Genomic DNA, 14,538 nt, shown 5'->3' on the forward strand with positions numbered 1-14,538 from the left:
CGGGGTGTTTTTTAAATAAATCCATCAAGAAAATTAGGCACGGATTCCCCAAGGCCACATACAATTAGTTTAGGAAATGATTTCCAAAATATTAACTTTAAAAAGTTAATGACTTTTTTTCTAACAGCAATATTTCCTTTCCTTTCTGTTTACAGTTATACAAACAGAGTGGTGACCAATGGACTGAAGGCACAAATTGATAACCCAGAGTTAAAAGTGAAGGGATTGGACCCACATGTCAGCAGCCTAATTGAGAAGCTACACCATTTCAATCAGGTAAGAAAAAAAAAGTGGGGGAGAGAGAGGAAAAACCCATTCTTCTTGCCCAGTTAAAATACAGAGAAGGGACAGCAGAAATGTCTTAGCTGGCTCCACCATTTTCATGGTGGAGCAACCACTAGCCCTTGTTAAAGCTACCATTCCAGTCTACATGACCTAGAATCCACTGGCCATGCTGGCCAAGAGAATTCTGGGAGCTGTACTCTGAAAAGTAACTCTTCCAAGTTCTGCACAGTGGCCTACACATTGTAGGCCAAACATCAGCAAGGGGCCTTTTGCACAGTTATAATCTCAGGGTTTTCTGCTGAAGATATTTGCTTTCCAGCCTCTTCAGCTTCTGGAGGATGGTAGAGTTACTGCTGGAAAAATGGTGAAATGCAAAAAAATAATCTGTTATGGTTTCTTTCTGATATAGAATCTGAGTGTTATGTGCTCTATTTCATTAACAGTCACACAGCCCACAGATTTGCTATTTTCCTTTCTATATCTTCCACAATGGAAAAGAGTTGGAAGCTTGTTGGCCTATTTCCCCTCTGTCATTCAAAACATGAGATGAGGAATGTCTGAATATGCAAGGCTTTGTTTTCAGACAGGTCAGCAAATCAGGTACTGAAACACAGATCGTTGGGTGTACAGATGAATAAAGCTTATCTGTAAGATACCAGGAGGTATCTGCAGAGCATTAAATAGGTCCTGATAAATTTATTTAAGTCATAGCAGATTCTCACAGTCACTTTTGGGGTTGATTGTGGGTCATAATTTCAGTTGGACTGCATTTGTCATATTCTGCTGTGCAAGTAGATTTCTGCAGACTGTCACTCTAGTTTTGATGGCACATTGCTCTACAATTTTGAAAGTGCTTGTACAAACTCAAGTAAAGGCCTATTGAGATTTGTAGGGGTGTAGGAAGCAGCTTGTAAAGTTTTACTGAAGGTAATTGTTTAATTTTCTCAACTCAGAAGGAGAGATTATCTGCCAGTAGGTACGCCAGAAACATGATGAATGTGTGCCAGTTTAAATGATTTACTTGAGCTCCAGAGGCTGTGTGTGGCTGTCTGTTCAGAATTTTTTTTCACTCAGAGTTGAGTATATTATGGTTCCATAATGCTATTGCTTCAGTGGCCTGTTTTTGCAAGTTGCATAGAGGGTGTCAATCCAAATTAGCCAGAGCCACCTACTACATTTAACAGCAATCGATTTTCATTTAACGCAAGCATATTTTCTTGTCCAATTTGAGAAAGTGTTGATAACGGCACCTGCAGAGCTTGTAATGACACACTAGCATCTCCTCCCTAATCATTCACCATTAGAGAATAGGTAACTTTTGACAGCTGCTACTGGCTGTAATATTGATTGTGCTGATTAGTGTGAGAGGGGAATTGTGTGTATAATGTAAACTCTTGGTTCAAATTATTATCTTTTTCTTCCAACTCTGGAACTTGACACAGTGTTTGTCTAAGAGTTCTTCCTGATAACAGAAAAGAGCATGATTAAGTTTGTACACCCAAGATAGGTTTGAACCTGTGTTTCTCAAACTGCATCATCTCCATACCACCTGGCAGACTCTTTTTAAAAAGAAGAAAGTTTCAGAAGTAGTCTCTGATAGAACATGGACACCATAGAAGAGGGGAAATAAGAAACTTTATCAGTGATTCAAAGACATTGCATATGCTTTGTATCGTTTGTTTGTTTAGGTTTTTTCTAGTGGTATGCTACTACTCTGGAGGCTTACAAAGGAAAAAAAAACACAACTCTCAATTTAAGTTCTCTCATCAAAAGAAAATAACCAAGAAAACTCCCCAGCAGCGAGAGAAATCGAAGCCAATTTAAAAATATACAATGTAATAAGATGTCATGCAGGAAAGGTATCCGGAAAAGGTTCTTTGAATGGCGTGTTTTGATGACCTTTTGTATGCTAGGAGAGAAGTTCTAGTTAGATCTTGCTAGTTCTTTGGATCCTGAGCTTTGCCTAATAATTGTATTTTTAGTAGGAAAATAGACCATAGAAAATGGGATTGTTTCATTTGTGACATATCAGGGGTTGGTTGGTTGGTTGGTTGGTTGGTTGGTTGGTTGGTTGGTTGGTTGGTTGGTTGGTTGGTTGGTTGGTTGGTAGGTAGGTAGTTAGGTAGGTAGTTAGTTAGTTAGTTAGTTAGGTAGGTAGGTAGGTAGGTAGGTAGGTAGGTAGGTAGGTAGGTAGGTAGGTAGGTAGGTAGGTAGGTAGGTAGGTAGGTAGGTAGGTAGGTAGGTAGGTAGGTAGGTATAATGCCCCATTAGTGCCAGGGCACTATTCTAAGCTAAAATCAAAAACAAATAATGAAATAAAATGAAATGAAATGGATGGATTGGCATCCATCAACTGTTGAAGACCACCACAACCCTCCACAGATGCCATGCCCTGACAATTCCACTCCTGCTACTATTACTGCAGCAATCACTACAGAAGGCACAATTTTGCACCCACTGCATATGAGGGTACAAATCTTTATAAGCAAGAAAGAGAAAACATAATTTTCTCCTTCTCTCCCCAATTGTGAGTTATTTTCCATCAGTCGCAACAAGAATTTCTTCATTTGCTAGAATAATTTTTGAGCAAATTGCATAAATTGTACACTTTGCAGTAGTTCATCTGTGACAACTGCTGTGTTCTCACATGGACTTTTAAAAATCAGATGCATCTGATGGATTATTTGTGTCTTTATGATCAATCACACAGTCTTTCTGAACTTGCTCTTTGGTTTACTGATGGGAAATGTCCTTGTTTTGCTCAGGGACATTTTCCCTTAGAGATAGCAGGGTTAATGTACTCTCTTATCATTGAGAAAGATTTCTTCACATCCTGATTTGTTCACCCTGTTTCCCAGCAGAATCAGAAAGGATTTCGAGAAGGATGAATGCCCTTCTGCGGAACTGGGCCAGCACATAATTTTATAGGATGTACATGGAATGTTATGCAAGCATTCCCTTCCTCTTGAGAGGAGGAGGTGGAATGGTCAAACCTCCCTAACCTGTGTACTGAAATAGAAAAGTATATATGCAGATGTGTGAGAGTCAGTTTTGTTCAGTAAGGAATTTTGTGCATTTGTCCTGATTGTACAAGAGTAGAGGAACTTGTGTGCATAAATGCAGTCCACAATCCTGTCACTTGTCACCCTGTGGCCCTTGGAACCCAAAGGGCTGTTTACCTCATGATATATAAAGGACATTGTACTTTCTGTCTGCTAGTAGGAAGGGATCTTCTGGTGACTTTCTATTGACCTGAAGGAGAGAACAATCCTTAAATGATATTCTTCCCCTGCCCCAACAAAGGAAGATTTGTAAAATCTAATTGATTGCATGGGTTAAACAGAATGGTTATTATTGCCTCAAGATGATTTGTTATTAAGTAATATTAATTACTTTGATCATAATTTTTGTGAGATTTCTCCAGAGATCAAAGCATCAAAGAAGTTGTTGGCTTTCTTTTTTATGCCTTCAGCATGACATCAAACACATGTAGCAATTCTCTTAGGGTTTTTATCTTGTGGTTGGATTAATTTATGAATAAAAGCTGGCACCCAGGGGATGATTAGGGCTGTGTTCTCATATAAGCTAATCTGAGAACAAGCCCTGTTAAACTTAATGGGGTTTTCTTCTGAGCAGGGACACAGGAATTACAGCATTAATTTGCATACATTCCCTGTCACTTTAATAGTTTCTGAGAAACGAACCTATATGTGTTCCCTTTTCTTGTGCTTAAAGCTTGAAGATGGTCATTGTGTAACATAATGGCTAAAAGGATGAACTAGGAAGGCTCCAGTTCAATACAACCTCTTCCACAAACTCACTAGGAAGTCAGAGGCTTTTTCTTCCCAACCCTCCTTCTCTGTCTGAAATATGGCTGGGAAATAATGCAGACTTCTCTTCCAAAAATAATTAGAGATTATATACAGTTTCTTGTTTACATGAATCTAATAATGCACACATTATCTTGGTGGCTCATCTTGGTGGGGATTGGGAAGTCTGAACTGGGACATAACAGGAACACACATAGATCACTCCAAGCAATAAGCAATAAACCATGTTGCTTTAAAAAGGAAAAATGAAAAGATTACATGTGTGAGAAAATTCACCTAATGCAGAGCCAGTGGCTTGAACAGGATGAGCAGGAATATGCTTGAATCAAGTTTTAACCTGTATTTAAAAGAGCACATCTGAAAACATGTATCATGGATAGAGGGGGTGGGAGTGGGGCACAGTTGTTCAAATGCACAAATGTTCCTGCCATGTGATGTCACGCCCAGCCAAAACACACTCATGGTGACAGTATGCACATCCACCCAAATCGCAATCTCTTCCCCTCTGTTTATCAATATGCTAGATTAAAACATGGGGGGGGGACTTCTGATAAGTAACAGTTCTGAAAAGGAAAGCCTCTACCATGTGTGGAAGATTTCCAAGTGAGAGAATCCAAGTTCAGTCAACCGAAAGAAGGAAGGAAGGAAGTGGGCCTGGCATGCCCCTTTCTTATATGTTCATTTCACTGTCTTTTGAACATCTGAATTAGGGCCAGATGTGTGTGTATAAGTGGATGTTTCTAAATCAGTGGCTCACAGCCTTGAGTCCCCAGATGGCCTGGGACTACATCTCCCAGAAATCCTGTCCAGTACTGGGAAGGCTTCTGGGAGTTTTAGTCCAAGAACATCAAGGATTGTCCCATATATTTTAGGGTTGTCAATCCCAACCATCTGCTTTTAGAATGCAATCCTCAGAAGAGTTGTCTCAAGGGAATATGAGCCTTGATGAGAAAAGAAAGATGGTCTCTCCTTTGCAAGAAAATTCTCACATATACTGGGATTTTCAGTTACGTATGACTTTAAACTGTAAAGTTGACTTGTTCTCTCTTCAGTTTCTTCTCTGGGAACAGTGACCCTTCAGCAGTATTAGTTTCTACAGGACATGCAGAATTATGGGCCTGAGCCACACTAAAACGGTACAAGGAAGAAGTGGCAAAAGCGCATCCTAGAACCTGAAAATGTTACTCTTTTACGACAGTTCCCAGAATCCCCCACTAATATGGCCACTTTTGGAAGCTGTACATTCAGAAAAGAAAACTTTTCCAAGCACAGTCATAATCCTCCAGATACTTGCAAGAAATTTACAACCTCAAGCAGTTCCTTTTCTTGCATGGAATCAGGAAACCTGCACAGGTATATGCTCATTTTTGTTTTGCTCCAGTATCCCTCATGGCACATTAATTTCTTCCACCACTGCAGGGGATAATATCTGATTGATCACTCCGTCCAACTAACCCAGAATGTGGCATATCCAATTGCATCAGCAGTTTAGCAGAGTAACTTCTTCTCTTACCAATTAAGTGGAATAAATTCCTCTCCATATTTTGCTCTTTGGTGCATTGTAATTAGGCAGATTATTTTCTGACATGACTTGTAGGCTGTAGCCTTAATGCCATCAGTCCTAAGATCTTTATTATCATGTGCTGCTTCATACTGGATTTCAAACGTTCAATATCTTCAGGGATCAATCTTACACTTGGGCTTCTTGGATCTGATTTTATTGCATTTTATTCCCTGAAAACTGTGTGCATATTTGAGATGGAAAACAGTCACTAAATTCCTCATTTACATTTTCTCTCTTTTTAAGAAGAAATTTTGATAATTTTATGAGGAATTTTGAAACCACACAAAATTCTACGTGAGCAGGCATGCACACCTACCATTCCTACCCTAAGCACAGAAGGATTGGCTGATTGCTAAGAAATATGCAAACAACCCATCTGGTGCATCAATTCTTAAATCAGTGGCCATCTTAGTTTTGAGCAATTTGTACAAATGCATGAATTGTGCAAATTACACAGGAAAAAATTACACAAAATAGGCAAATCTGTACAGATATGAAAACATTTGTGTAAAAATAGGACATTCTGTGCAAAGAATACCAGGAAAATCCACACCAGCTTCACTGTTAAGGAGGAAACTATTGCTGTTTCCCATCTTTAAGTAAGAATTGACTGCAAGTGAGGTAAGTCTGATACTGGGAAAACTAGTCTCTTTTTCTGAATCAACCTGTTTTTATTCATAGTAAATAACAAAGTAGTCCATATATTCCATTATTTGGATATGCCCCCAAATTTAAAAAAAAAATTGAAGCAACACATTGGATTTTCTTTGGGGATCCAAAGTCAGATTTCAACTCTCACATTCTATCCTTGACAGCTCTTTTAATTCTTGTAAATATTTGTTTCAGGTCTAAACAAGAAGCTTTAAAATATGGATACATTTACTCTGAAAGCAAAGGCAAGGATCTCTTCTTAGCCATGTACTTGCAAGATTCCTGTAGTGAGTCTTTGTATCAAATTGTGGGCCCACCAAGTGGATCGAATAAAAATGAGCGTTTAATTCATTGCATTGTCACAGTGCCAGGAAAGGCAGGATGTAATCCCAGCTGTGTTTCTTCAAGGTTAGCATGCTCAGGACTGTAGCATTAATTCCTGCTTTACTTTCATATCACACCTGTTGAACTACCTGGTCAGCTTTCTCCTTTCAACTAAACCAGCAGCATGAAAAATTGCACAGGGCTTCTATACTTTTAATACTTGTGAGACGAGAGAATCTTGCCAGGAATGTCTTTTCATACTCCCTTCACCTACTGATTTTTTTCTCCTCCATGGTGTCCTCTTTTCCTTTCAGCTGCAAGAAGAGAAAGTATAACTTTTTCATGTAATATGGGTGTGGGGAAAGAGAGAAGAGTGACATTAATGAAATATACAAGCTCCAGAGCCTTACTTTGACTGGTATTATGCAAATCATCCTCCACAGTCTTCTTAAAAACCGTAGATAGAACAGTTGCCATAGGCACATAGGTGATGGGGCTCCTCTATTCCCCCTAAAATTTGAAAACTCTAAGAGCGAGCTGCTGGCAGGCAAGTTAACAGCTATAACCTGTTCATTAAAAACTGGACATGAGTGGGGTAAAATCTGGACCCTTCTGTATGCAAATCATGTGCTCCACCATTAAACTACGCTTCCTTCCCAAAGTCCTAGCAACTTTCCAAATCTGCAAAATCTATAAATGCTGCTAATTCCATCTTTGTCTTCCTGGTCTTTTGTTAACCAACCTTACCAAACTTCTGTGAACTCATTTGTGCTGCTTATATCTTGGGTTGCTCCTAAACAGACATGCAGCATCCCAAAAAAGGATAACACAAAGGCAAAGAACTGTATGGATGGGGAGGCACATCTCATAACTTTCATAATATGGTGTGGGCTTTAGATTAATGAGAGAAATGCAAGAGCATTTTGCTTTCTTATCGAAGTAATACCTAAAAGCTCTATGGACTCCTATGTTGAGAATTTTAATTATAACATGTAATCTCATAACATCAGCAGAGTAAGGAGATATTGGTTAGCAGAGATACTTATGACACTATGACACTGAGAGAGTAAAACCAACAACTTAGTATATTTACATGTATACATAGAGAACAGACATATCTCTGGCAGCAGAACATGACATGAAGCAACACACAGCATAGGAAAAAGTGATCTGACGTACAGTAGATAAACACGTTCATTTTACACGTGACTTATGTACAGTTCTGTGACCAATCAGAAAATACATTACTTCATTTTCTGTCACACAAAGTTTCATCATATACGACAGCTGTACAACATTAAATCTCAATCCTTGATACCCACACCTGAATACAATCAGTACAATGACTCAGGTAAAATCAGCAATTTTACATTTAACTATACAAGATTAATATTTAACACATTTTCATATCAAAATCTCAACATCTTAACCTAACAGCTGGTCTGAAATGTATTTACTGCCTATGCCTTCAAGTGTTATCAATGAGATTTTATGTGCCTCAGCAATTCAGATGTTCTGTTTGTTTATAAGAAAATAGAGAAACTTCAGATATAAGTAAACTGAGGATTACCAATGTGCTTTAGAGTAAAAAACAGAAGGAAAGGGATACTGTCTCAATTCAACACAACCCTAACATTTTAAAACAAAAATTTGAATCTCAATGTATAGGTTACTTTTTTATATAAATGTGTACTAGCCAAAGCTGGCTGGATAGCTCAGTGGTTTAGGTATCTAACTGTGGAGGCAGAGTTTGGGAACTTGATACCCCACTGTGCCTTCTGTGAGCCTGTGTGGCCCTGGGGAAAGTTGCACAGTCCCAGGGCTCCCCCAGAGGAAGGGAATGGTAAACTACTTCTGAGTGTTCTGTACCTAGGAACCTTGAGAAGGGTTGGCAAAAGTCAGACTTGACTTGAAGACACGTGGTGATGATGTTGGTGGTGGTGATGATGAAAAACCTGTTTATTATTTATGTGCTGGATCTATGGATAAAATTTCTCTTTTAAGTGCTTTAAAGTGATTTACTTTAAAAAAAAGCCAGTTCTATATATTTTTCTTATTATAGTTTATTATTATACACTGTCAAGTTGCTTCTTATATATGATAACCATAATAGGATTTTCAAAGTATGTGAGGTGCTAAATGGGAATTTCCATAAGTGAGGGAGAATTTGAACTCTGGATCTTAGCATATGGCCACCTCTACCAGCAATTTGTGAAGGCAGGACCAGGGAACTTACCGTGTTTTTTGCTCTATAAGACGCACTTCACCCCCCCAAAAAGTGTGTGGGGGGAAGTCTGTGCATCTTATGGAGCGAAGCTGGTGATTTTGCCCCCACTGCCCCCATGGGGGGTGGGGGGAGCATCCCAAGGGTCCGAGTCTGCCTTCCAGGACCCTTGGGAGGCTCCCCCCCCACGGGGACAGTGGGGTGCAAAATCGACACCTTCTGGGACTCGTTTGAGGCTTGGGAAGCTTCAGAAGAGTCCCTGAAGATGACAGTTTTGCCCCCTCTGGCCCCTGGGGGGGCAGGGTGAGCCTCCAAAGGGTCATAGGGTGTTTTCCATAAGATAGATCTCTCTATAAGGCTAACCAAATTTTTAGGAGAAGAAAACAGATTATTTTTTCCTGTTTTCTTCTCCTCAAAATTTGGTGTGTCTTATGGAGAGGTGCATCTTATGGAACGAAAACTAGGTTCAGCCCTATCTTTATTGAGACTGTTTAGAATGAAAATGTTCACAATATTGTTGTAGCTTGCCTGTTCCTGAAGAATTATTCTAATTGTATTGAATTATTCCAATTGTAAAGAGACTAGAAGCTGTGAAGCAGTGTGGTACCATTTTTATGCATGTAATAAATCATGTATTCTTTTTAGGAGGGGAAATGACTAAAGTGTAAGTGAAAGGAAAGGTCAGACAAGCTCCTGGCTTCATAGTGCATTCTCTAAGGACAGAATAAGGTCACAAGAGCAGACATCAGAGAAATAATTGATCAGCTTCCTACTACCAAAGTTCCTGGCCTCATCTGTGGATTACCATTTCTAAAGAGCTTGGCTTTTCCAGTGTATTGTGGAATAATTCTGAAGGAGAGAGTGTGTGTGTAAAATCAAGAATTTCAAAATCAAGGGTATTCCATCTGAATACTGTATCTAGAGCCAGAGAACATAAAGTAAAATAATATAGAATCATGAACTGAACTCAACAAGCTCAGTTCAACTATAATACAACTCAGCACAATACAATAGGCAAAATCCCATCATATAACTATCCAGGCACGATACCAAGTGCCACCAAGTGGTATCAGTAGTGCCGCAGCACAAATATTATCCATGAAGCACTTCTGCCAGTGCCTTTCACAGATGACTGTGCTGGGGACAAAGAGTGATTGTACAGTAGAATTGGCCAGTCTCTTATTGCTGGACATAATGCCTGACATGTTTACACAGGTGTACATTACACCTATGTAGACAGAATTTGCCTTCCAATTATTTTCAATGTGCTTCCAATGGAAAAAATTAATCTCTAAGCAAAATAAATTAAAAAATAAAAATGTTCGGACAATTTTTGCCCTTCATTGCAGGGAACAACCCATATATTATTCTGTATATTGCCTCATGGTGCAGTCGTTAAACTGCAGTATTGCAGTTAAGACTCTGCTCTCAACCTGAGTTCAATCCTCATAGGCTCAGGTAGCCAGCTCAAGGTTGACTCAGCCTTCCATTCTTCCAAGGTTGGCAAATGGAGTCTTCACCTTGTGGGGCAGCAATGTGTTGCCTGCATAATTAAATTGTATACTGCCCATATTTGTATAATACCATGGATGAAACCTAGAGACATGGTCAACATATCCAAAGAATTACTGATGATAGAAGAGGCACTTTGTGTTCTCTGCTGGGAGTGTCTGTGAAATTCATTCTCCATTTAAGATAGCTTTTCCTAAAAACTGGCCTTCTGTTCCCCATCTGGTGCCACGTGATCAAGAGGTGCCTTGTGATTAGAAGCAAGAAAATCAATTCTATATGGTGATGCATATGGCAGTGCCCAAAATTCCTAATTCAGTTGCCCACAACTGAAAGTATCCCTGGAAAATGTAACTGTTCTCCTGGCAATCCCAACACCACCCAATTTAAAAAAAAAAAAAATACTTATCCAAGCTCCCAGTTAATTAATATGCCAGTGTTCTCCCATGTCCCTGGTTGTGTTGACACTTGTTGTAGGCATGACTGGTGATATCCTTTCTGGCTGTGTAGTATTTATTTTCTGTTTATAACTAGCCCAGCATGTTAAGGAAGCCATAGTTGCATTCATCTATCTTAAATATATATTTTCTGTCTCCCTGCCCCGCCCATCTATCTTAGATTTTAGGCAGACTAAAAAAAGGATTCCATTACCTCGAAATGCCCCACCTGGAGTACTTATGAAAGATTTACAGTGTGCATTATTGAAATTCATTGTTAGAACAGTGATATAAGCAGCATTTCTAAAAGCATGACTCAGGCATATGCAATTGGTAGCTAATTCATTCTGTTCTGGTGTAATGCCAGAAATATGCAAGAGGAACGCAGAAAGCAATGGAGGGAACGTTTCTTGTTTTTGGAATAATTGCTGTAGCTAATTCCATAACCATCAATTTTTGTCTCCTTGTTGAGTATATTAACTGAGCCAAGTCGTACACTGAATTAAACTGGCCAAAATCCAGAATACAGCCACATTCTTGCATAAAGCCAACAAAATTAGCTGACTGGAAAAAGAGTAAAAGAATCCAGTAGAAAAGAGAAATGGGCAAAGATTCAATTTAATCATATGATTTTTACAAGTTCACTTTTGTTTGGAGTGGTCATTCAGATAAACACAGAGCTATGTTTTTAAATATACTTTGCCACATAATTCCTTACTTTGCCATATGATCCCCTCATTAGTAGTAACTGCAATCATGCAACCATTTGCTGAGTGTTAAAGGGTAAAGCTTCAGTGATGGAGCGGACTAAGGAAATATAGGTGCAGTTTCTTTAAATCTACAGAAGGTGGCAATCTCAGAGGATTTTAGAGTAGCAGCCATATTAGTCTGTACAAGCATTTCAACAAGAAAGACAACACAAAACAAAAGGAAAACGACATTGTGGCACTTTAAAGACTACCTGATATAAGCTTTTTGTGGAACATGGCCCACTTCTTCAAATATAAATTGGAATACAGAGAATCCATGAAAGTTTTACCATGTAGCAGTCTCTGTATTTCAACTCATATGTTTGAAGATTACCATGTTCTATAAAAGTTTATATTCAAATATAGTAGTTAGTCCTTAAAATGTCACAACGTCTCTTTGGTTTCATTTTGTGTTTGTGGATTTCTTGTTGCCGTTTCCAGAGGATGTATTTCATGGAATAAGGATCAACATTGCTAACAGTTTCAAACAGTTCACCCAAACATCACCTTACAGAAAATTCAAAATGAAACCTTGACTAGCTGTGATGAAAGCAGAGAAATCTTTTTTAAAAAAATAAAGAAATAAAAGTAAAGCTCCATTTTGCCTGTTAAGGGCAATGAAAATAATACTAGCTGCTTATCTTGCCAGTAAAGTGAAACCCCATATAATTGTTCTCCAGGCAAAGCTCTCAGCATGTGTGATATGTAGAAATTTATAGCTGTGACAAATGCAAGGCATCCTGTTGACTAACTAGAAGTGAGTGCAGGCCAAGAGACTGAGGACTGAACCTTGGCCTGTTATGTTCTGCAGACTGTACACCTTCCCTGTTTCCCCTTTACAACAAATGCATCTGCCACTTAGGGATGCTCTCATTTCAAAGTCACTTAATGATGCAGAATTGTGGGGAATTCAAATTGGGAACAAATGGGAGCCACAAGTCACATTTCTCCATGTCTTAGAACAGTGGTTCCCTACCTTGGGTAACGTTGGGTGACTCAGGTGTTCTTGGAATGCAACTCCAAGAATCCTTCACCACTAGCTGTGCTGCTTGGTATTTCTAGGAATTGCAGTCCAAGAACACCTGGGTTACCCAAGGTTGGGAACCATTCTCCTAGAGCAATACTAAGTGGAACTGTGGAATGTTTTAATGATGACTGCCATCCCACCCAGGGAATGGCTCCCACCCAGAGAGCACTCTGTTGCAAATACCATCAAATGTGAAGCCCTATTGATATATCCACCGTGTGTAGCATGAATCCACAACATATAGACATTCAGCCTTGCCTTCTGGGGCAGAGCTTGTAAGCATTACTGTGCTGGATTGCAACTCAAAACATCCATGCTGGCTGGGAGATTCTGGGAGCTGTATTCCAAAAAAGTAACTTCCAAGCTCTGCTTCTGTAAGATGGATGTTGTGATGCCGTGTGAAGAATATGTGGAAGAATTTACTGGTGGCACCTGTTTCAAGTGGCCGGGTGTTAACAACTTTGTCTTACAGTATAATATTGTAGCATTAGCAATAAGTTCATGACTGAAGCATTTCCATGTCTTGAAGAGGGTCTTCAATGTCATGCTGCTATTCTGTACCTTAATTTGTTTGCATTTCATATGTGAAGCCTTTGTCGGTAGAATTTGTCAAAAAGACATATTTATAGGAGTGATTTGGCAGACAAGCTAGGTAATACTTGGATAATATAGGGAAGCATGATTTGTGTTTCACTGCAGTAATGCCGTCTTTGATACGACATTTAAGAAAGATAACCGAATCAAAGTGAATGATAAATTGAGAGCTGGAATATTTGTCCTCGTTGATGGTGGAAATGTTCCTGGATAAACTCTGAGTCTGCTGTTCTTTGGAGTCTTTGAAGATACGTTAGGAGCAATCATTTGCATGACTGGACTGAATCTTTTTAGCAATATAAATTTCAATTTGTGTAGTTTAGGGATGAGATCATAGTTTGGAGAAGTTACTTTTTTGGATTACTGTATTAATCCCAAAATATCTGTTACTGCATAGTTATTGTAATCATGCGGGCTAAAGCATTCTGGAAGTTGTGCTTCCCCAAAAGTAACTTTTCCAAGTTTGGAGAAGATCTGCAATTTGAAACAAATATACCCAATCCAATGATTAAATTTGATTTGTGAATTAGAATGTAGACCTGTTTGAAATCTGCATCTCTACCAGATTTTTAAACCCAATCCAATGATTAAATTTGATTTGTGAATTAGAATGTAGACCTGTTTGAAATCTGCATCTCTACCAGATTTTTAAACCCAATCCAATGATTAAATTTGATTTGTGAATTAGAATGTAGACCTGTTTGAAATCTGCATCTCTATCAGATTTTTAAAATATAGTCTGAGGGCTGCTTCTAAATTTTTTAACCAACAGTTTTTGCTATCATATTGGGGCTGCAAGAAAAGTGCAACACTTTCTACCCAAGCTGAAATGAGGCCAGACCTGCTCTACAAATGCACCACCCAAAGTAACATGTTTCTCCCATCTCATGACATTCAATGGAAAAAAAATTGCACATGCACTGTTTTCTTGTGCAGTACTTTCTGGGTTTTGGGAGGCTACAGTCTTACAAATATGTGATTTCCTCTTCTTTCCTCTCAAAGACAGAACAACAATACCAAGAGAACCAACTCAACTAAATGTTAGAAAATATACACACTTGAGTTCCATTCACAAACACTCTGCCAGGGGAAAATGAAGTAGTGCAACTGTCTCTTTGAAGCAAAAGTGGTCAGGAATAGAGATGGAAACAAACCACAGGCTTCCCTGCCCTGTCTCCTTGTCTGAGTCGGCAGCTGCTGGAGGAGATGGAAAAGGGGAGTGCATGCTGCTATTGGTGAGAGGACAATCACACTTAGATGGGGAGGGAAACTTGCATCACCTGAGAAAGAATGGGGGCACAGAGGAGTTTGGAGAGGGTTGTGTGTGGCACCTCCTGAACACCT

General features: G+C 39.1%; 1 protein-coding gene across 2 annotated transcripts in view; it reads left to right on the plus strand.

The window, feature by feature from the left end:
* Positions 1-14,538, plus strand: part of LOC110075313 (glypican-5) — a 486,554-nt gene that overhangs the window by 277,223 nt on the left and 194,793 nt on the right. For both annotated transcript variants that reach the window (XM_072995919.2, XM_072995918.2), the window contains one exon: positions 156-276. In XM_072995919.2, the coding sequence (XP_072852020.2) occupies positions 156-276 (121 nt within the window). The remainder of the gene's footprint in view (positions 1-155; positions 277-14,538) is intronic.

The sequence above is a fragment of the Pogona vitticeps genome, chromosome 3 (genome assembly GCF_051106095.1).
Source record: "Pogona vitticeps strain Pit_001003342236 chromosome 3, PviZW2.1, whole genome shotgun sequence".
In the NCBI taxonomy this organism is placed as follows: domain Eukaryota; kingdom Metazoa; phylum Chordata; class Lepidosauria; order Squamata; family Agamidae; genus Pogona; species Pogona vitticeps.